The sequence below is a fragment of the Zeus faber genome (assembly GCF_960531495.2).
Source record: "Zeus faber genome assembly, chromosome: 18".
NCBI lineage: Eukaryota > Metazoa > Chordata > Actinopteri > Zeiformes > Zeidae > Zeus > Zeus faber.
Genome location: NC_137210.1, coordinates 11,986,566 through 12,009,819, shown reverse-complemented (window position 1 = coordinate 12,009,819; position 23,254 = coordinate 11,986,566). Strand labels below are relative to the sequence as shown.

The 23,254-nt window shown below is 45.2% G+C and overlaps 3 protein-coding genes across 5 annotated transcripts in view; 2 read left to right on the top strand and 1 right to left on the bottom strand.

The window, feature by feature from the left end:
• mycbp2 (MYC binding protein 2) overlaps positions 1–10,389 on the top strand; it is a 68,554-nt gene extending 58,165 nt beyond the window's left edge. For both annotated transcript variants that reach the window (XM_080019602.1, XM_080019601.1), the window contains 21 exons: positions 57–217; positions 319–475; positions 626–850; positions 974–1,039; positions 1,857–2,096; positions 2,313–2,402; positions 2,498–2,578; positions 2,678–2,944; positions 3,579–3,862; positions 4,405–4,501; positions 4,617–4,736; positions 5,273–5,374; positions 5,468–5,596; positions 5,685–5,817; positions 5,979–6,082; positions 6,646–6,834; positions 6,934–7,041; positions 7,986–8,195; positions 8,288–8,395; positions 8,509–8,674; positions 9,105–10,389. In XM_080019602.1, the coding sequence (XP_079875728.1) occupies positions 57–217; positions 319–475; positions 626–850; positions 974–1,039; positions 1,857–2,096; positions 2,313–2,402; positions 2,498–2,578; positions 2,678–2,944; positions 3,579–3,862; positions 4,405–4,501; positions 4,617–4,736; positions 5,273–5,374; positions 5,468–5,596; positions 5,685–5,817; positions 5,979–6,082; positions 6,646–6,834; positions 6,934–7,041; positions 7,986–8,195; positions 8,288–8,395; positions 8,509–8,674; positions 9,105–9,220 (3,153 nt within the window). In that variant the 3' untranslated portion in view covers positions 9,221–10,389. The remainder of the gene's footprint in view (positions 1–56; positions 218–318; positions 476–625; positions 851–973; positions 1,040–1,856; positions 2,097–2,312; positions 2,403–2,497; positions 2,579–2,677; positions 2,945–3,578; positions 3,863–4,404; positions 4,502–4,616; positions 4,737–5,272; positions 5,375–5,467; positions 5,597–5,684; positions 5,818–5,978; positions 6,083–6,645; positions 6,835–6,933; positions 7,042–7,985; positions 8,196–8,287; positions 8,396–8,508; positions 8,675–9,104) is intronic.
• An 843-nt stretch (positions 10,390–11,232) lies between these two features.
• Positions 11,233–17,508, top strand: fbxl3a (F-box and leucine-rich repeat protein 3a). 2 transcript variants are annotated; one of them, XM_080019619.1, is made up of 5 exons: positions 11,233–11,356; positions 11,993–12,365; positions 12,453–12,575; positions 13,505–13,676; positions 14,231–17,508. In XM_080019619.1, exons 2-5 carry the CDS (start codon positions 11,994–11,996, stop codon positions 14,869–14,871), a joined length of 1,308 nt encoding a protein of 435 aa, XP_079875745.1. In that variant the 5' UTR covers positions 11,233–11,356; position 11,993; the 3' UTR covers positions 14,872–17,508. The 2 variants fall into 2 exon arrangements, with proteins under 2 accessions (XP_079875745.1, XP_079875746.1); XM_080019620.1 differs by lacking the exon at positions 11,233–11,356 and having other exon boundaries at positions 11,822–12,365.
• Positions 17,509–20,551: 3,043 nt separating this feature from the next.
• Positions 20,552–23,100, bottom strand: cln5 (CLN5 lysosomal BMP synthase). The gene is made up of 4 exons (XM_080019621.1): positions 22,968–23,100; positions 22,646–22,820; positions 21,478–21,703; positions 20,552–21,245 (listed from the first exon to the last, which is right to left on the bottom strand). The coding sequence occupies exons 1-4, from the start codon at positions 23,084–23,086 to the stop codon at positions 20,758–20,760; spliced, it is 1,008 nt and encodes a 335-aa protein (XP_079875747.1). The 5' UTR covers positions 23,087–23,100; the 3' UTR covers positions 20,552–20,757.
• Between the last annotated feature and the right edge of the window lie 154 nt (positions 23,101–23,254).

The window sequence follows — 23,254 nt, the reverse complement described above, 5'->3', positions numbered from 1 at the left end:
TTCCCCATACCTGTGATCTGTCTCATGACCGACCTTTCCATGTCTCTTTACTGCAGGAGCGAGACCTTGGCGTGTGCGAACACCCCCTTTCGGATATCGTTATCGCCGGCGAGGCCGCCCACCCCCTCCCCCACACGTTCCACCGGCTCCTGCAGACCATCTCTGATCTCATGATGTCACTTCCTGGTGGCAGCTCCCTTCAGCAGATGGCCCTGAGGTATTCAGCGTTAATAAAGCGTTAAATGTGTTCCCCACTTCAGCGCTTATTATATGCATGACGATTATATGCAATAAAACCTCCACACTCCTCTTTGTTAGGTGCTGGAGTCTTAAGTTCAAGCAGTCGGACCACCAGTTTCTCCACCAGAGCAATGTTTTCCATCACATCAACAACATCCTGTCGAAGTCTGATGACGGAGACAGTGAGGAGAGCTTTAACATCAGCGTACAGTCCGGCTACGAGGCCATTAGCCAGGTAAGATTCCCAAGCATAGACTAAACACATTTTTGCTGCGGTTATAAACCTAGATTATTATTATTATTATTTGAACGCAAGTTTCCTGCTGAATAAATAACCCAGAGGTTTACATCGATCTAATGATGGTGTTTGTTGGTTTTGCGATAGGATCTTTGTCTCGTGACATGTCTGAAGGACCTGACCAGCGTGGTGGACATCAAGACCTCCAGTCGCCCGGCCATGATCGGCAGCCTGACGGACAGCTCCACGGAGACGTTTTGGGAGTCCGGGGACGAGGACAAGAACAAGACCAAGAGCATCACCATCAGCTGTGTCAAAGGCATCAACGCCTCCTACGTGTCGGTCCACGTGGACAACTCCAGGGACATCGGGGTGAGCGAGAAAAAGACACTTCTGGGATCAGACGTTTCGGTGTACATGTAGTGTCCGTCGGAGATTTCTATGATGTGCGTCTAGTTTTATTCAAATTGCCATTCTCTGTTGTCACATCCACAGAATAAAGTCACATCCATGGCGTTCTTGTGCGGAAAATCGATCGAGGACCTCTGCCGGATCAAACAGGTATGGCCATTTGATGTTTCTCTGCCGTTCAGGGTGAGTAAGTGAAGGGCAGTTTTTTCTTTATCGGAGAACGCTCTACAAGATTCGGATCACTGTAGCCAGGCTTTTGAATTGGACGCGAACGCGGCTCTCCGTGCGTCCCGATCGCAGGGAGCCGTGCCAAGGACTGGTTGCACTTGTGGCCACGTTTCATGGTCGGCCTCGGCTCTAGTGAAATGTAACCAGACTTTTGAACGTTTAATTCCCTCTGCCATTGTCACTCACTCAGAGCATGGTCTCCTAGTGTGAGGGAGAGCCATGTAGAGGCCCCGCCCCTCTCTTGATATCTCAATATCTCCAGCAATGGCGTGGGAGAGTGAGATAGAGGAGTGATGTCTCTTCTGATAATAGCGAAAATGCTTCTTAGACGAATATCTGAATCTTGTTGCAAGTTAGAAATGGCTTATTAACACAACCGCTAACGTCGGAGCTTATTGATACTACGCTCTTTAATAATTTAGCCCCGGTGCCCGTTTAATACCGTGTCCGCCCCCCCCCACCGTTCAGCCGTATTTGATATCGACTGATATTCTGAGTCGGGTACGGCCCTAATCTGTGCTTTATTTAACTGGAGAAGTCAATCTCCTCCTTTGTGTGCCAGCTTCATGTTATTATTTTATTTCTCTTAGCCGGAGAAGCATAATCAAGAGAATATGAATGGACGTGCACTAGTAGAAAATCACACTTGAATTTAGAAAAAAGTAGACTTCCCACAAATAACCAATGTGTACAATGTCAGGATTTTTACAATGTCACGGTTGCCTCTTTCCCTCCTCAGGTCGACCTGGACTCACGTCACATGGGCTGGGTGACCAGCGAACTTCCCGGAGGAGACCATCACGTGATCAAGGTTGAGCTGAAGGGTCCCGAGAACACGCTGCGGGTGCGGCAGGTCAAGGTGCTGGGCTGGAAAGAGGGGGAGAGCATCAAGATCGCTGGACAGATCTCGGCGAGCGTCGCCCAGCAGAAGAACTGCGAGGCTGAGACGCTGCGCGTGTTCCGCCTCATCACCTCACAGGTCCGTTTGGCCACCACGTCTTAGAGTTTAAAAGGACATTTTACATAACTGACCATTTTCCTGATAATAGCTTTCTTGACAGCTCAATTTGACACTGGCACTATCCATGAATATAATCTCTGTATATTCATCCACATGGAGCCTTTGGTCCTTGCTTTACATTAGAAACAGAAACTGGATTCTGCTAATAAGTGAAATAATGTTTCGTACCTGCAGGTGTTTGGGAAGCTGATCTGCGGCGATGCTGAACCAACTCCAGAGCAGGAGGAGAAGAACCTGCTTTCATCGCCCGAAGGAGAAGACAAGGTCTGCACTGTGACAGTGGTATTCCTGCGGTTCCACTGATGCCGATGTATACCGGGGGGGATCCTGATGCTCTGTGGTTTTCGTTTCCCCATCAGGCACCCTCGGACGCAGACCTTAAGGAGCACATGGTGGGAATCATCTTCAGCAGAAGCAAACTGACCAACCTACAGAAGCAGGTGACGAGTCTCGTTCGCATTCAGTTTCACAGCAAATCAAAAGTGAAAATGCAACACTTTGCTCTCCCACTCACAAGGCGATCGGTTCTTTTCCTCCAGGTGTGTGCGCACATCGTCCAGGCCATCCGCATGGAGGCCACGCGGGTGCGGGAGGAGTGGGAACACGCCATCTCCAGCAAGGAGAACGCCAACTCCCAGCCCAGCGACGACGACGCCTCCTCAGACGCCTACTGCTTCGAGCTCCTGTCCATGGTCCTGGCGCTGAGCGGCTCCAACGTAGGCCGCCAGTATCTGGCCCAGCAGCTGACGCTGATGCAGGACCTATTTTCCCTGCTGCACACGGCGTCGCCGCGCGTACAGAGACAGGTAGGACTGTGAACACACACACATCATCTTATATTTATAATAAATAAAACAGCAGTTTGAACTCTTGGAGCTCTTAGAACTTAAACTGAAGTTCAAGCTCCAGTTGCAGTACCACACATTACAGCTACAGGCGCTATAGCAAGCAACATGAAACTGGCAGAGCCTAAAATCATATCTTATATCCCCCCTATTTTTTTTTTTTTTTCATTTTTTTATTTAGTTAATTTATCCTGTTATATTAAAAAATAATATCTTCTGCTCATCATGGGAGTTGAATTTGATGAGTCTGGCGAGTGGCGGAACATGTTACACACATTTATTTTTAGAAACTCTCCTCCCAGAGGGTATAGTCTTATTTATTTTGTTGTTCGTGAGATGATGAGAAGATGACACATTGATCAACAGTTGACATGTTTTTGTTATTGTTGTGGTTGTTTGTCGATTGCGGATGTTGTTCTACTGAGCCAGATCAGGTTTTTTCCTCTACTGTCCCCTGGTGGCAGGTGTATTACCTCCACAGGAACTTAGCATGTACAACCAGACCGTGCATCTGCAGTGTGGCCCTTAATCAGGGCTGAGGTTAATGTTTGATCGTTGATTTTGTTCATCTGCTCCTCCGTTTCCCAACTCCAAGGTGACGTCGCTGCTCAGGCGGGTTCTCCCGGAGGTGACGCCCGTGCGGCTTGCCAGCATCATCGGTGTAAAGGCTCTGCCACCGGCCGACATCAGCGACATCATCCACTCCACAGAGAAGGGCGACTGGAACAAGCTGGGCATCCTGGACATGTTCCTGGGCTGCATCGCCAAGGCGCTCACCGTGCAGCTGAAGGCCAAAGGAACCACCATCTCTGGCACAGCCGGCATGGCCGCTGGCAAGGGGGTCACCACGGTCACCCTGCCCATGATCTTCAACTCCAGGTGTGTCCGTTTATCAGACCATGTCCCGAATTGGACACAAACGTATGTGCTTAAAAAAGGGAACAAAAAAGCAATTTTTTTTAACTGGGTTAAAAAATTGTAATAGCAATAGTGTTAGTAATAGAGGATTTGGAAGTTATGCAACCAGTTTTGGCTTAAATACAGCCACAGTCACAAATTAATTTAGATATTACAATTTTGTATTGGTCCTTGAAATATTTAGTAATGTACAGCTATGGTATACAATATTGTTTTTTTGTTTGTATTTTTTCGGTTCATTTTCTTTAGTAATTTTCACATTTTTAGGTCATATTAAATATCACCATTATTTCCATTTTTACTCTATTACTTTATTATTTCTATCGATCTATCTATATAAAAGTTGGTCACAATTCTCATTATTTATGAATATATAGATTTAGAATCTTACCGTAGGCCATCTCATCCATATTGAATTGTGAGATCCTGCACAATACCTGGCCCTAGCAGTCTAGGCATTGTTTTGTGTTTTAATCCCGGGCGCTCCTTCCTTTCATGTTCAGCTACATCCGCAGAGGGGAGAGCCACTGGTGGATGAAAGGCTCCACACCGCCTCAGATCGCAGAGATCATCATAAAGCTGGTCAAGGACATGGCTGCTGTAAGTCACTAGCACCCACAATGGTTTCTTATTTTGCCATTCCTGAAGACACAATGTACTCTTCAATTATATTTTTGTTTTTTCCATTTCATTGCTGTTTTTTTTTCCCCATCAGGGTCACCTCTCAGACACCTGGTCCAGAGTCACTAAGAACGCTATCGCTGAGACCATCATCGCCTTGACCAAAATGGAGGAGGAGCATCGCTCCCCCGTGCGCTGCATCGCCACCACCAGGGTATGGATTTTGGCAACCTCAGAATTGGGAATGGGAGGGGGAAAAACGATTCTTTGACGCATTGCAAGTATGTCTGGAACGATTCGGAATCAATCCACAAAACTCCATAACCAAACTTTTGTAATTATAAGAGTTTCTAAAATGGTGCTTTAGCTTATAGACAAATATTTCATTCTCAATATGCACAGAGCAAAACATTTAGAATAAATGCAGCGCAAAGGATAAATAGAACAAATATGACTAAGCTTGCTGGATGGTGAAATGCAAATAGACTACAATTAAGCTAATAAGCAAACTGTAACTTGCAAACTTTTGGGAAAGCGATTGTATTGTACATTTTGGAATTTTCTTTTCACTTTCAATCTGTATAGAAATCAAGATGCATAGAGAATTGATTCACAATCCCATTTTGGCATCGAATCGCGGGGTGCTTTGAGATTCCCGCCTCTGTGCCGACGCAGAACTGAACTATGTGTAAAAATGTCTGTTTTTAATTAGAATAAACCCAACTATCCCTCCTACTTTCCTTTCCTCAGCTGTGGCTGGCTCTGGCGTCGCTGTGCGTGCTGGACCAAGACCACGTGGACCGGCTGTCGTCCGGCCGCTGGATGGGCAAAGACGGACAGCAGAAACAGATGGTCAGAACCTAGAGATGAAGCCACGTCATACAAGACTAGCTCCTACTTTTTGCAGGTGCAATGTTAAAAAACTATTCCTCTTCCCGTCCGCAGCCCATGTGCGACAACCACGACGATGGCGAGACGGCGGCCATCATCCTGTGCAACGTGTGCGGGAACCTATGCACAGACTGCGATCGCTTCCTCCACCTGCACCGACGCACGCGCTCTCACCAGAGACAGGTTCGCGATCCGAGTCTGACTCATGAGAAATATAGAGGCAGAGCAGTTCTGAGTTTAATCTTAAACTCGTGTTCTCGGGTCGCTCCAGGTGTTCAAGGAGGAGGAGGAGGCGATAAAGGTGGACCTGCACGAGGGCTGCGGGAGGACCAAGCTCTTCTGGCTCATGGCTCTGGCTGACTCCAAGACCATGAAGGCCATGGTGGAGTTCAGGGAGCACACAGGTAAAAAACCCAAAAAACGATATAGTTTGTCAAGTAAAAAAACTGCATTAATTGATGACAGCTGTAAAAGATCCCCAAAATGTTCTTAAGGATTCTGCATCCAAACGCTCTGTGATTGTTATTGTTGTCGCTGTTTACTGACCTTGTGTGTGTGTGCGCAGGTAAACCAGCTTCCAGCAGCTCGGACGCTTGCCGGTTTTGCGGTACGAGGAACGGCACCGAGCTGTCTGCCGTGGGAAGCGTCTGCTCCGACCCAGACTGCCAAGTATGAAAGCTTTCTCTTTTTACACATCTGCACAACATTGATACACATTAAATAGTGTGACCAAGCATAGAATATATGCATATTTTATAAATGGACTGATACCACTTTTCAGTAACAATTGATCAGTTCTAAAGAATAAATATGGGCAGATACTAAGTATTATCGTACTCCAAATCCGATTTAATTTCTTACCCTGACAGAGTTAAACCATTCGTTTGCGGTCATTAAAGCATAATGTTTGGCATAATCCATTTTAATCATATGCTAATATGCATAAAAACGTATATAAAGTAACTTTTCTGTATGTTTGTGTCACATATATGGCTTATACAGTATAAGGCTCTTGGACTTAGTGTTTTGTATTGGGGGATATTCTCTGATACGATACCCAATATTAGCCTAATATTGTGGCATATCTGATATGGTATCAGTACATAACTGGTGTATTTACTTATTACCACACATTTAAGAAAAAGTGCACCCTTGCATATCGAGGTGGAAATAACTATTTTACAAGTTTCTTTAAGCCTCTCCAATTCCCTCTCCTCTCTCGTCCTGGTTAGGAGTACGCCAAGTTGGCTTGCAGTAAGACCCATCCCTGCGGGCATCCCTGCGGCGGCGTTAAGAACGAGGAGAGCTGCCTGCCGTGTCTGCACGGCTGTGACAAGAGCACGGGCTGTCTGAAGCAGGACGCGGACGACATGTGCATGATCTGCTTCACCGAGGCTCTGTCTGCCGCTCCCGCAGTGCAGGTGTGTGTCCGGCCCACGGTGTCACAAACGGGACTCTCGGGTTGCGTCCACTTTTCTTTTTTGGTATGCAATAATTCTTAATCTTTGTTCTCTTCCCAGTTGGACTGCAGCCACGTGTTCCACCTCCAGTGCACAAGGCGTGTCCTGGAGAACCGCTGGTTGGGGCCCCGCATCACTTTCGGCTTCATGTCATGCCCCATTTGCAAGGTAGCCGAGGTTTCAAAACCATTCTGTGTGTGGTTGAGTTAATCCCTTAACCGTTCTGCCTTCTCTACCATATTGAGTCTATTCATTATTGTCGTGGTTTAAGTACAGTGGATCTTAACTTGGGGTACAGGGACCCCAAGTGGTCCTTCAAGAGGTTCCAGGGGTTCACCAGCCAAATGATTTATAGTTAAATTGCAAAGTTTTTTTCTAGAGCCTGACCGATATATCGACAATTATTTGACTTTTTTGACAACAACTGGATCGGCAGTTATGCAGCTGATATGTCCCCATTTTTAAATAAGTATAATTAACAAAGAAACATTGATTATTTATCCTGTTCTTGTCTGTTTCATAATACTTTTAAGTTACTCACCAAAATAAGCACGGTCCGAGTAGGCGTTTTAAATCCATCCATGTTTGTTTGTCCTGTGCAAGCAGGCAGTGTCTAAACACTTCCAAGCAGGAAGTGATGCTGCGTTCATGGGAAACTCGGAAAACAAATTTGTTTCGGAAGTGATGATGCGTTCACTGGAACTCTGAATAAAAATTAAAAAATAAAAATGTATACATTTTTTTTAATATATCAAAAAGTTCTTTGTGTGTTTATTGTTTATTATTTCTTTGCTTATAAGTGAAATGTTCTCAAATATAGAAACTTAAGTAAAATATTTGTTTTTCAAATTTATTTGAAAATTGTAACACTAGCTATAGCTTAGACAGTGTGTACAAAATCATATCTAGCAGTGAAAATCAGGGTCACAGAGACAAAACCTGGGGTCCAAATAGAGTCCGTGGCAGAATGAATATCAAATGAATGACCTTTTATATGAAAAAGACCTAGAGCCACTGTTTTAGCGGTTCGATTGCCACTGTGATTTATTTTAATATTATGGATTGGTCTTGAGTGTAATCTCTCACTTTGCATCGCTCTCATTTTTCTCCAGAACAAAATCAATCACTCGGTGATCAAGGATCTGCTAGACCCCATCAAGGAGCTGTACGAGGACGTGAGGAGGAAGGCCCTGATGAGGCTGGAGTACGAAGGCCTCCACAAGAGTGAGGCTATCACCACCCCGGGAGTGCGCTTCCACAACGACCCTGCGGGCTTTGCCATGAACAGATACGCCTACTACGTCTGCTACAAGTGCAAAAAGGTAACGCTTCTCCTAAAAAAAAAAAACTAAGAAAAAATAGCATAACACCGCCAGATATTGAGGCCGAGCACTCCTCATTGTCTGATTGACAGGCGTACTTTGGGGGCGAGGCGCGGTGTGACGCCGAGGCGGGACAAGGCGACGACTATGACCCCAGCGAGCTGATCTGCGGTGCATGCTCCGACGTCTCCAGAGCGCAGGTCGGTATCCAGAGCTTCCACGGAGCCGGGTTTGCACCGGTGCCCTTTTTAGCATTCTGCTTATGGTGAAGCGATCCCAAATCTCGATAATGAGCCGTGTGTTTTATCACCAGATGTGCTCCAAGCACGGAACAGACTTCCTGGAGTATAAATGCCGGTACTGCTGCTCGGTGGCCGTCTTCTTCTGCTTCGGCACCACACACTTTTGCAATGCCTGCCACGACGACTTTCAGAGGATGACCAGCGTCCCCAAGGAGGAGCTGCCCCATTGTCCTGCAGGTAGTGCTCAATTGCCTGAGTTTTCCATTGAGATTTTCCGCTAGCAATCAATCAACCACAAAAATGACAAGTAAACTTCACTATAATTTCATTTGCGAGGCATTTGGCACCATTGGAAAATATACTAGTAATTGGAAAATATACTATCAGTGACTCTTTTGATCATATTTTCACTTATCCCCTTAACTATACTTAAGACAGGTGTGGAGGTGTGGGCTAAATCATATCCAACAATAAAAACTCTTCTCAGATCAGGATCCCATAAAATCGTATCAATTGGGGTCTGTCGCCTAATGCGTATGAAATTGAGGGTCCTTATATGAAAGCGGTTGAGGATCACCGAGGCCGGTGATACACTATCAGAACCAGAAGATCTGTAGCCTCCAGTGGTGAAATATTAAAAGAAACTGTGATTGTTCCTCCTATCCAGGTCCGAAAGGCAAGCAGTTGGAAGGCACCGAATGCCCCCTGCATGTGGTGCACCCACCAACGGGGGAGGAGTTCGCCCTGGGCTGCGGGGTGTGCCGGAACGCCCACACCTTCTAAAAACCTATTGAGAGAGCGAGAGAGAGCGAAACCGAAACGCTTGTTCTTCTACTGTGATTCCTGGCTGCTGCGGCGGCTCCCCCCTCAGACCTTGGCGCTTCTGCTGTCAGAATACCGCGGCCGCTGGTCCAGGTTTCTATTGTAGCCAAGAGACCTCAGGTGCGCTCCTAGGTGTCCAGACTAGGCTGAGAACGCAGAGCCGAGGCTCTGTTTGGATTCAGAGGAAACGGAATGAAAAAAATAAAAATAAAACTCAAAAAATCCTTGTGACGTGTTTGCATGCGGCCGGCGTATCCCCCCCCGGCTCCCATAGACCTTGCACACCACCCGATCACTGAAGTGTAACAATGTATTGAAGATTAAACATTGAATATGAAATAGATTTGCTGAAGGCAACAGTGGAGCAATGTGGATAGAGGAAAAAAAAAAAAAAAAAAAGACGGGCCGTATTTACAGCTTCCTAAATATGAATTAAAAATATCGTTGTATGTAAACTGACTTTTTTCGTAATCCTGTACAGTATTCTCTCTCCACTGTCAAGTGCATCATTGGTTGACGGACAACAAAAAAAAAAAAAAAAAGGAGGTGACGAATAAGACTGTTAAGAATGTCAAGTTTGGGAGGAAAATAGTGTACGATTTATCTAATCTTGTATATAATGATAGTATCCAAAATAGCTGTATTCCGAAGTTGCTACTCTTCACTTCAGTTTTGTTTGATATTCTGGGTTATGTTTTGAGCCAGAACTTTTAATGAAGTGCAATACTGGGTGTGCCTCCTATCTCGCAGCTGTTTAACCTATGGAATGTATGTCAATAAAAGCCACTGTACATTTTTATACAGTAGACACAGACGTGTTTTCCCCCCTTTTAAAATGTCGGATCACTTCTGCGCTCTGGAAACTGCACCTGTAAAAGACGTCGGACGCGGAAGCCATGTTCCCATCCGGCGAAGTACCGTACCAAACCTTCCTCGGTTACAACAAAACAAACAGCCTCACCTTAGGACTTCAAGGAGTGATCACTGAACATTTTGAGGGCCAGTAAATTGCACCAAATATTAAAATAATTGTTTCATCTGTAATGCTATTCCCTAGTAGGAGGCGGGGGTGGGGGTCGGGGCAAGAGTGAGAAAAACAGCTGCTGTTATATAAAAAAAAAAGCTTAATACTTGTGAATCTGCTCTGTTATATCTGTGGTGGATGGAGTTGAATGGTAATAAACCAGGTTATTTGTTTCGCAAAGTACACATTGTGTCATTTCTTTTCCAGTTTTGAGTACATATTGTCTACAGCGTTGATGCGTGGTGCATTTATATATAATAACCAAAAGGGAGCTATGCATGTGCTGTATATGAATATGTATACATGTATGTTAGTGCATCAGAGTACGTATGCACAGTGTTCAACGGGGAATGTTATCCACAGATAATACAGAGAGATTCCTCATTCATCCCTGGGGAGAAATGTCGGTGTTACAGCAGCACAAATCATAACAATATAAATAAATAAAACACACAAAAAGGCTTAAAATTAACAAAAAATAGGAGAAAAATGGAAATACATAATTACACTAAAAAGCAACAAAAAGGGGCAATATGCAATATACCTAAAAATACTATAATTTGGCAATACACAAGCTAAACACTAACTTAATAATAGAAAAGATTTACTTGGGGGAAAAAAAATGTAAGAAATTTACAATGTATTTCAACAAAAAAAAGCGATTTAAAAGTACGAAAATGCGCACCGTGCTTCAATCTGTGACGTAAGACGCGCGTCATTCTCGGCTGCGGCGCTAGTGCGCCACAGCCATTTCACACTGCTTTTCCCATGATGCACCGCTCCTGTCACAACAACACTTCGCCATTTCAGGGACAGGGGGGCGGTGGAGCGCTGCGTAGGAATTAGGTCAAACCAACTCCGGCGCGTTCGTTGACTTCGGAGTCGCTCTTTCTTCCCCCCCCCCCCCCCAAAAAAAAAACGGTCGAGTTATACGTTTCGCCCCATGCGCGTTATTGGGTTCGCGCGAATGAGCCATTCCTGCACGGGCCCGGGTTAAGCGCTCAGGTTTGCCATCGGATTTTTCCACCGCTAGCGCGCTAGCAAGTCGGCTAGCGGAGTGTAAACACCACCAGGTAGGACGGCTCGCTTTGGAGGGGTTCGTGCTAAACGCCAACGTGGTAATTGGAAACATGCGCTTTCACGTGGACGCGGATTTTGTTCCGAGCTAAACTGACGTAGCAAACCAACGTTGTTTAAAAAAAAAAAAAAAAAAAAAAAGGGTTATATAGTCCCACCGGAGCACCCAGCGCTAGCATCTGGCGCTAGCAAACACAGAATTTAGTTATAGCATCCGCCCGGTCCAACACACGTAAAATAACTTCACTTTGTCGTCCTTCCGATGATTTTCTGTCCGTATAGGTCTAGTAAGCCGCGGAGTTAGTTTCAGAAATGTCAGATTAGTTCAGTGTGGCTGTCTTGTATAAGGACAGATGTTTATGTCATATGTTTGTATGCGAACTTGCACGTGTGCGCGCGCGCGCATTGTTGATACAGAGGTTTAATGTTGATGTTTTTTGGGGGATTTATTGTAAGTTGTATGTTTATTGTAAGTTCATTCTTAGGGTCAAACACATGTTATTCATCTATCTGTCAGAACTCTTAAGTCAACATTTAGTTACTAATCCTTTTCCAATATAAAAAGGGACTGTGCCCGGATGCCTATACTGCCATAATGAAATTCACGGCGCCCGTTTATCCCCATAATCTAGAATGAAGCGGGTGAAAGGAGACGAGGAGGAAAGCAACAACAGCTTCTCCAGTGAGAGTCCATCGGAGGTCTGCAAGAAGGTGCGGAAGGAGCCGCAGGAGGAAGAGGCGGCCTGCGACTTCAGCTGCGACTGGGCCCGGCTGCCTCAGGAGATGCTGCTCCACATCTTCCAGTACCTCCCGCTACTGGACCGGGCGTACGCCTCGCAGGTCTGCCGGGGATGGAACCACGCCTTCCACATGCCCGAGCTGTGGAGATGCTTCGAGTTTGAGCTGAACCAGCCGGCCAGCTCCTACCTGAAGGCCACGCATCCCGACCTCATCAAGCAGATCATAAAGCGCCACTCCAATCATCTGCAGTATGTCAGCTTCAAGGTGAGACGATGCTGATTCTCCCACGTGAAGCGTAAAACGCCTCTGCAGAGTGTCCTCATCAGACAAAATCCTCTCTGTCCTTTCCAGGTGGACAGCAGCACAGAGTCCGCAGAGGCCGCGTGTGACATTCTCTCCCAACTAGTGAACTGTTCACTGAAAACGCTTGGACTCATCTCGACAGCAAGGCCCAGTTTTATGGAGCTGCCAAAGGTATGACCGGGAACCTATCTCGGAAACATCACTGCTGAGGATATTGGTTTATGTTCTCCCGGTGGATTTAAAATTCAATGAAAGGTTTTGATCTGGTCTGAACCAAAAGTGGGAAAATTTACAAGTATAGAAGAATTTTTTTATTTTATTATGTTTTCAATGTAGAGCGAAAATGTATTATTTGTGATATTGCTTTTCACATAGCATTTATATCTTTACAGGGTAGGTAAATTACATATACTTTTTTATACTTGCTCTCAAGAAACGTAAATGGAAATTGTTTGGGTCTGTACCCAACTCAGAATTTTGTCAGTCTAATCGGATTCGGCTGTTCAGTGTGAATATTCCACTATTTGGCGGGGGGGCCCAGTGGAACGGCGGAAAGGGGCATGAGAAATCACTTGTGCCTAGGGTTGGGTACTGAGACCCGTTATTAAACAGGCCCCAGGGCTAAATTATTAGACCGTCGTATCGATAAGCGCCGACGTTACTGGTACTGTTATTAGAAAAAAGTTATTACTATTACTAAAGTTATTACTGTTATTGAAAAAGCAAAATTCTAACCATTCCATCATGTGAGAGCTGAAGTATTTCCATCCAGCTCTTGTTTCATTGAATACTGTAGTTATGGTGTGGAATGCGGCTAGCTAATGTTTTTGACTCGTTTTTCTGGGCAACCAACCCAGGTCTCTGAAGGTGTCTTTGCCGAGTGAGTGAGCTACAAATCATGAGTTAGAATCATTTCAGGTGTATTATTGTCATGCTGCCTGTGTGTGTGTGTGTGTGTGTGTGTGTGTGTGTGTGTGTGTGTGTGTGTGTGTGTGTGTGTGTGTGTGTGTGTGTGTGTGTGTGTGTGTGTGTGTGTGTGTGTGTGTGTGTGTGTGTGTGAACACACCGAGTGACTCTGCGGCGTCTCTCTCCCCTCACAGTCCCACTTCATCTCGGCCCTGACCGTGGTGTTCGTCAACTCCAAGTCGCTGTCCTCGCTCAAAATTGACGACACGCCGGTGGACGACCCCTCCCTGAAGGTCCTGGTGGCCAACAACAGCGACACCCTCAAGTTGCTGAAAATGAGCAGCTGCCCTCACGTCTCCCCGGCGGGTAGGTTGGACTCTGCCTCTAAGCCTCACCTCACAGGAGGCAGCTCGGTATCAGCTTCATGGCAAAAGTTGCGTGGCTGTAATTATAATTATTTATAAAAACACAATTTTGTCTACTTTTCCATCCAGTTGGTTTATGTCAGGGCTGTAATCTTTGCCCTGTGGATTGGGTTCATCTCTTCTGGCAGACCGGCAAACATCGCACAGCGTTTATGAGTGACCTGCATGCGGTTACTGAAATTCTTCCTCTGACCATAATATTTCCTGGAACCGTTTTTAAGCGCTGACTGGAGTAATTGATTTATTTGAGTTGATTCACCTCAAATCATGTTCTTGTGTTGGAGGCTTGTGGGGCAAGTTTCTCCATGGAAAATATCTTGTTTCTCCTCTTATGTTCCATGAAACCCTTTAAAAAAAAAAAAAAAACTTTTTATTTTTTAAGCATTCTCCAACGAAGGGTTTTGATGACTCCTGGGACTAACCATTAAAGTGTGTGTGTGTGTGTGTGTGTGTGTGTGTGTGTGTGTGTGTGTGTGTGTGTGTGCGTGTGCGCAGGGATCCTGTGCGTGGCAGATCAGTGCCACGGGCTGAGGGAGCTGGCGTTGAACTACCACCTGCTGAGCGACGAGCTGCTGCTGGCGCTGTCTTCAGAGAAGCACGTGCACCTGGAGCACCTGCGCATCGACGTGGTGAGCGAGAACCCCGGCCAGCACTTCCACACCATCAAGAAGAGCAGCTGGGACGCCATGGTGCGCCACTCGCCCAAGTTCAACCTGGTCATGTACTTCTTCCTGTACGAGGACGAGTTTGGGCCCTTCTTCTGCGAGGAGACCCCCGTCACACACCTCTACTTCGGCCGCTCGGTCAGCAAGGACGTGCTGGGCCGCGTGGGGCTGCACTGCCCCCGCCTGGTGGAGCTAGTGGTGTGCGCCAACGGGCTGCGGCCACTGGACGAGGAGCTGATCCGCATTGCCAAGCGCTGCACGCAGCTGTCGGCCATCGGCCTCGGGGAGTGCGAGGTGTCCTGCAGCGCCTTTGTGGAGTTCGTCAAGATGTGCGGGCGGAGGCTGTCGCAGCTCTCGATCATGGAGGAGGTGCTGATCCCCGACCACAAGTACTCCCTGGACGAGATCCACTGGGAGGTGTCCAAGCACCTGGGCCGCGTGTGGTTCCCCGACATGATGCCCACCTGGTGAAGCCGGGCCGGACTTTTTCTGTGGTTGCTGGTGGGTGGTGTGGCTCCTCGGCGGCCTCGTAGCGGAGAAGCCTCCCCTCTCGTAGAGGTAGTGCGGTTAGTTTGGGAAGGAAGAAACACACACTAGAGACAGCTCTTCTATTTTTTTTAATTTTTTTTTTTTAATCTGACACCTGAGAGGGAAACGGGCAGACCAGCATATTGTACGTTCATTACACAGACCACTGCAGGTAGGACATTTGACGAAAGAATATGTTTGTATGACTTTGTCAAGTGAGTTATTCTGATTATCTGTATTCAGATGTCTGTTTGTGTGAGTGTGTGGATGTATATATTGTTTTATTTTTATTATTATTATTATTATAATTTTATTTTTATTTTTTTCAACATTGTGGAGATTCTTCGTGGATGTTTTTGGATGCAAAGTCGCATGTTGGTACACTATTACTAAGCCGACATGAAATCCAATCCGTCTTGACGAAGGCGTCTCCCACCCAACGCTCCCTGTACTGAGAAACCTGCTTTTGAAGGCGTCCACACCCAAACGGCTGCAAAGTGAAGTATAAATAACATGACAGGGAAATAGTTTGGGGAAAAAATGTAGTTGTAGGGTATTAAATCGGTTTATGAAAAATTGGTTCTTCGGGAAAACTAGTAAAAAGGTTTTTAGTCGTTAAAGTTAATGAGATCCCTTTTTATTTTCTTCTTCTTCTTTCTCCGTCTCTCACATGACGTGAGAACTTTCCTCTGAGAAAAGGGTTGGAAGGTGGTGAATGTGTGTACATAGTCCTCCATCTGTCAGCGGGAGGCGTACAGGTGTGTCCATCCGTCTCGTAGCAATATGGTTTCTCTTCAGCTGTGTCGATTTTATTTGTGTTTTCCCTCACCTGCCACCAATTGGCTCCATTCATAAATTCCAGCTTCCATTTGAGGATGCACAGATATTGACGCCGGCATCAGGATCTGTTAAAAAAAAAAAAAAAAACCCCGCTGCGACCCCCAAACTCCACCCCAACGTAGCGTGACAGTCACATCGACTCCCAGTTTGAAGTTTGTATTTTTGGAACTCGCAGCTTTTTCACATTATGTTTGATTTTGTTTAAATGAAACGGCACTAAATGAATGACTCGTATTGATGAGTTGGTATCAGCAACGACCCAAGAGTGAGTACCCAATGTTTGGTGTGGAAAATAAACAGTCTTGTGCACGCCTGGCATTCTGTACATTCATATACTCTTACTTGGCACCTTATGTAAATACCAAATTTAAGTACGACACCAGAATGCACACAAAAGTTTTTAGGCATTCCCCTCATTTGGACTTTCTCTCCGACACTGACTTTTTACATCAAATTGGGGTTTTAACACTCGGTCAGCATATTGAGATTATTTATATTCTAACACATAAATAGGATACTAACTATATTGTGCATTTTTAAGCTTGCACAGATGCGTAATAAAAACACACACAAAGCACACACAAGCGCTTTGTCCCAGGTGTGTGGAGGCTTTGGAGAAGGTATGAACTTCAGAGGTTTCATTTGTGTCTTCTGCTTTTTGCCTGCTTGACTCTTTGCCGTCCTCCGTCGTGGATATCGGCCCTCCTTCTGCCCGGGCTTGCGCCTCACTGCGTTGTCGTTTTGGGGGAGGAGATGGTATTTATTGAGCCACCACACATCATCTGGCGGCTGAATAAATGTCTATTGTGTTTGATTGTGTTGTTGCTGATATCATGGTTGTTCTTGACCTAAGCTTCCATTCGTTTCAGTGCAGAAAGATTTGGCAAGTCCGATGAGTGAAACAAACTTTTCCTTTAAGAAGGAAGTACCAATGCATCTGTATATAAAACGCTGTGTGTTTGATTATCTGAATAGAAATGTACTTATTTCTTAAATGCGCCCTCTGTCAGGGTTTCAAGTTTCCTTAACCAACCGCTCGTGTATTTTCTATTTGAGTGCGAGTTGCTAGATGGATTTTTTTTTTTTTTTTTCATATCCTTGTCCCTAGAGAAGATTAGCCTTGTAATTTATTGAGATATATATATATATATATACACACACACACACTGCTTTTGTAATTAATTGTTGGTTTTCAGTTATGTTATTTGTACAGTAATCAATCCGTATGAAAAGCAGAAAAGAGGTGTTTTGGTTTTTTTTGTTTTTTTTTTAAGCTTCAGCCTCAGCAGGTTTTGGATTTGCAGAGAATCCAGATTCTTAAAATAGTTGTTAAATTGTTTTGTACTTCTTGATGTTCTTCTTTTCAACTCAGTTGAACTTACTGCTGTAAGTTTTCACAGCAGTACTAAAGTTAAGTCTCCTTAGTGTCCCTGGTGGCATCTCGATAAGTTAAAATGACCTTTTCTTGGTATTGACTAAACCATTATGGGTTATTTTAAAATTTTTATGTGTATACAGATTAAGAGTGATATTTATCTATCTTTGATTACTGACATGCCACCTATTACAAATGATAACATCATAAGCCCTATTTGTTCAGTCCAATTTTCCTGCACTAAGTCAATTAGAAGTAAAGTGGTATTGACAAAGCTGTCATTTTAGTTTTGTCTACTTTGCTTTACTGGACCGCTTGAAATGAAACAATTGTTTTGGACATGTGGTCTTGGAATAAAATTTTGAACGTAATTTCCCCCTGTGTGTCATACATTTCTTAGCATTGCATTACAACTGTGTGTGTGTGTGTGTGTGTGTGTGTGTGTGTTAGGGAAAGTTAGGGATATTCGGCTTTTGGGTGAAATTTCAGGATGAACCTAAAATGCACTATAACCTTTAGAGGTGAACTTAATTTGACCTTCTCTAAACTTTTGAATGCACATGTCCAGCTGTTCAATGTTTCAGTTCTTTTTGCACAACTTGCTGTTCTCTAACAAGGAGCTGAACAGCAAAATTCACAACAGGTGCTTGATCCATGAATTGACCAATACATTTCCTGGTTCAATTAGAATTGGTATTTAAACAGTCCTCTTCATCACGCGGTTCACATTTTGACATCATCAGAATAAGACGACACCTAACAATTGATCAACAGTACCTCACCATTACGAGGCTTAAAACAGGATGTTCTCAGAGGGAAGTGGCCACTGAGCTCAGAGTGTCACAGTGTCATCAGCAGGTTCCAACAAAGATACAGAGAGACTGGAAGAGTCACAGAAAGGCATAGAAGTGGACGTCCTTTGGCCACATCCCACACTGATGAGCGCTTCATTGTGAACAGTGCCCTGCGGAACCGGACGATGAATGCCACTCAACTCCAGGCACATTTAAGGGAGGTGAGAGGCACCCAAGTGTCACGTCAGACCATTCAAAACCATTTACATCAGTGTGGTCTGCATGCTAGACAAGCTGCAAGGGTACCTGACCACACCACCAGGCACAGGCATCATCGTCTTGCATGGGCCAGGGAGCATTTCCGCTGGACGAGGGACCAGTGGCCTCAGTGCTGTCGATTCACGTTGAGCAGAAATGATGGCCGCCAACGATGTTGGAGACGTCAAGGAGAGCGCTACGCATCAGCCACTGTTGTCACCAGACGAGCCTTTGGTGGTCGTGGTGTTACAGTGTGGGCAGGTGTGTCTAGTCAATAGAACTAGAACTAGAACTGCCCTATACTTTGTGAATGGTACAGTGACAAGCCCATACTACCTGAATAACATCATTAACCCAGTCATTGTGCCCCGGCATGAACAGCACAGGCCTCATTTCATCTTCATGGACGACAATGCTCCAGCTCATGGAGGTCGCATCATTAGGGAACGGCTGCTGGAGACTGGGGCACCTCAAATGGAGTGACCTGCACTTTCTCCAGACCTGAATCCCATAGAAAACCTATGGGATCAGCTGAGTGGCCGTGTAGAGGCTCGTAACTCTGTACCCCAGAACCTCAATGACCTGAGGGCCGCCCTTCAAGAAGAGTGGGGGGCCAGGCCTCAGCAGACAATAAATCGACTTGTGAACAGCATGAGACGTCGTTGTCAAGCTGTAATTGATGCTCAAGGCCACATGACAAGTTATTGAGACATTGACATTTTTTGTTGTGGTATACCCACCACTGTTGTTGGCTTTTGTTTCAATAAATTGTTTGAGATGAGGAAATCACCATTGCCTGCTTCTACTTAAATGTCCTACTTTCATGATATAATATCACTGTAGCGTGAACTTTTTACATTTTCCATAAATTTCACCCGAAAGCCAAATATCCCCAACTTTTTGTGAGTAGTGTGTGTGTGTGTGTGTGTGTGTATGTGTAGAGAGAGAGAGAGAGAGAGAGAGAGAGTGTATATGTATATACTGTATCTCCAAACTCTTCACTAGACTTATTGTATTAGACAAAGCTGCCGTAGTAGCAACGTGGTGGTTTTAATTGCAGAACATGATAGCCCTGTAGTGATAGAACAGTTTTTTATATAAAAGATAAAATTAATGGAAAAGTTTGAAAACTAAACTGGAACTCTCAGGGAGACAACATATTCAAGTTCAATTCTGACATGGCATTGGTGTGTTTTGATTAACTTATGGGCTAGTGCACCCTCTTGTGGTCGAGAATACTCATTGCAAATTTAAACTAATTACATTACATTACATTACATTACATTTAGCAGACGCTTTTATCCAAAGCGACTTACAATTGTTCAAACACCGACGGACACAGCCATCAGGAGCAATTAGGGATTAATTGTCTTGCTCAAGGACACTACAGCATGCTAGCAGGAGGATCCTGGGATCCAACCAGCAACCTTTAGATCACTAGACCACCAGCTCTAACACCTGACCTACCATCCCCTCATGGTATCCTGACGGTCCTCCCAAACTGCACTCCTTGGACTCAATTCAGATTCATAAATATTCAGATTCAAATGGTTCAGTAAAAACAATGGCTTTGATATGTATTGAGTAGTATTCAAGAGTCAAAATATTAAAATTCTAGTATATTTCTTTTTTACATAAAATGTAAATTAAGGAGCAGTATGTACATTTCTGCATATTCTGTCAGCCAGCAGACATGGGACCATTAATTTCCCCAATAAAGCTAACGATGTAAATAAATTGGATCACAGTGAATAATTGGCCTAATAAAAGGCCTTCTCTTCGATATGGATGACTGTGCAACTAGGAAACTAATCATGCAAGTTATTTGAAAGTGAACAACCTGTGGTAGTTTTCTTTCGGTTGTGTAAATAAGACAGCCCACCTCGTCAGAAACCTGTGAAAAACGGTTCATGGTGCTCTAGTCCAACTTTTTGCCCATAATTGTGAAATATTTTTTGCACTGAACCAAACAGCCAATCTCACAAATTGTAACTCCTTTCAAATGTACAAGAGGAAGCTAAAGGCCACGAGGCTGTGAGAATTATTTGCTTTGCTCAGCAAAGAAGGGGAGACATTGGGGAAAAACATGTCTGTAAAACTTCAGAATGACGAAAGGCGATTCAACACTTCCAGTAAGTGAAAAAGTCACCCCAGGGTCATCAAATGGGCCACTCCTGAACTTGGAACTCACTAAAGGAAAACTATGGAATGACGCAAAAGTCAGGTTTTTATACAAGTAATTGAAGGGGCTTTGGGAAACGGCGTTGGAACTAAAGACTGGGCCAATATGAACCACAAAAAGGCAAATTACACATGCTTTTTCCAAATTGCAAACTTTTCACATAGAAATCCAACTTTATTTTGTATATAAACATTATTATAGAGGGGCAAAAGTTGACCATTTTTATTTCTGTGAAAAGGGGACCACGCCTGAGGCTAGAAAATATATTTTTATCTAGTCATTTCTATTTGATTCAACTTCTGCTTTTCATTTGATTCCAGATTTCTTGGCAGCAGGAGGTGGAAAAGACAACCACAAAGTGAGACGCTATATTTAGTATATTATGGTAGCGGCACTTCCTCATATGTGATGCGCACATAGGGGGATTTCATTGGCAGGTGCCAATACTCAAAGTTGTAGTACAAGTAGAAGCTCTTGTCCAACACCACCTTCTCATACGCCTCCATTAAACTGAGCGCAAAGTCTATGTAGGACTGGTGCGGTCGGAAGGTGTGGTAAAACCTCCGGATGTCTGCGGCCAGATGCTTCATAGCGGGATCTCCGAATATGGTGCTGTCGTTGCCCAGGTAGGTGGGCTCCGCGCTGTACAGGTAGATCTTGGTGTAGTTGGTGCGGGAGCGGCTGGAGAGCCTGGCCCCCAGCTCGCTCAGTTTGCCGTAGGCGCGGTGCACAAACTGGGAGCAGTCGAAGGAGTCGAACCACACGGTGGCGTTGGGGCCCGGGTCCGAGCGCACCGTCCACGTCTCGTAGTAGATCCCCGTGCGGTTGTCGTCCTGGACCCACTGGGCCATGTCATTGAACTGGTCGCCTGGAGGACACGTGGAGAAACGTGGCCAAGACCGTCCAGAGTGATGCCGTCAATGGGTGACCAGGGAGGGATCAACCAACCAAACGAAAATAAAAGGAAACAAATGAGTCAGTTGTGGACTTTGGCTTCTGCTCCCTTTACACATACGAGTGAAGGATACTGCACAAAATCAACACTGTTGTTACACCGGATGAGACGCACCCCGTAGGAGGCGCCGTCACCTCATGCTCACCAGTGATTTCTCCCACTTTCTCCAAGGTGCCGTTCTGCCACCAGTGGGTGTCGTCGATGCCGTCGAAGAAGCAGGCGGCGCCCTGGTTGCACCAGAACGGGGCGCCGACCTCCGGCCTCAAGTGGGGGAAGGTGCAGTTCCCCAGCTGGAAGAGCTCGTACCACTCCATGGTGTAGTTGTTCCCCGTCTCAGAACTGCTGAACCCGATGGCATCATGCATAATATGCTGCCAATAAGGAGAAGAATGTGTCTTGGCGCGCGTTTTCAATGATGCAAATCAATGTGAATGAATTCCCTTTAAATATATTTCATTATTCATATTTAAATATAGTAATACCCTGAATTTATTTCGCTATTTGTTTGTTTGACTTATTGCCGTTTTATTTCATGACTTATTTTAGTTGAAGCTCATTCCTTGTTTTGGAATAGAAGTTATTATTTTCTACTTCAACCCGCTCCCCGGGCGCGTCCACGTATGCTGCCCACTGCTCCTGGCTGTGGCCCCGGAGGAAGGACAAGCCAGGATGGGTTAAATGCAGAGGAACCATTTCACCGGCCACCATCCAAAGCATGTGCATGTGTGTGTGTGTGTGTGTGTGTGTGTGTGTGTGTGTGTGCAAGCATGTGTTGTAGTGTGGTGTGTTGTGTGACAAATAAAGATTGTTTCTTCTTCTTCTTCACCTCTGTCTTTTCGGTGACAGCAGAATGCTGTTGTTAAGAATCAGAATCAGCTTTATTCCCCAAGTATGTTCACATAAATATGGAATAATTAACAGGTTACTTTATATACATAAGGTAGGTGGATATGACATCATATGCATATATACAATGTACAGAATATAAACTGTGTTTAGGTTTTTATTGACAATGACGAGATGTTAAAAACTGTTTGGCCTCCCAAACATATAATTTAGAATTTGTATGTACAGTGAGTGTTCAGTGTTACAGGTTTATCGCACTGACACTGTGTCTGTTTTAAGTTTAAGATTAAGATTAAGATGGTCTGGAGCAGTATTTGGGTTTAATCAAGACATGACAGAAATATATTGATATGATTTATTTCCTTCATGCCTCGATTCTGTGTTAATGTGGGACGTGACCGTCACAGAAAGGGTTTTCCTTCCCATCTGTTGCAGAATCAACCACAGCTCTGCGGGGACGCACTCACAAATGTCCCCAGCAGATCTCCATACTTGAACTCCCAGACGGGCGCTTGGAGCCGGTACACCGAGATGATCTCCGACTCCCTCACGTAGGGCATGCGACCATCCCTGTCCCCGGCCGGACAGAAGGGGTACAGGGCGGAGCAGTACGAGTCCGCATCGGGGCGGCGATCCACCCGCCTGGCCGGAGGCAAACGGAAGAGCGCGCCATTAAAAAACAAATTCCCTTTTTATTTATTTATTTATTTATTTATTTTTTTAACCCCTGCTTCCCCGTCACGTGATTTCCCCGGCGGTCGTGGGGACCGGAGTTTGTCCACTCCTCACCTGTAGGGAACGGGCCACGTCCGCCGTCCGGACGCACTCCCGCCGTGGAGCAGGTGGAGCAGGTGGAGCAGGTGGAGCACGGCCCAAACGAGCCACACAGCGATCGACGTGCGACCCATGTCCCCAGCGCCGTCGAACCACTTCCTGGTTTGGAGTCCGTGACGCGGCGGTCACGCGGTTTTGTTTATAATTTGTAATCACGTGATTGAAAGACCCGTTGGCGAACCGCTCCGAACGGGGGACGCGTACATCGGTACACACTTGTAATTCAAGTGCAAAACAATAGG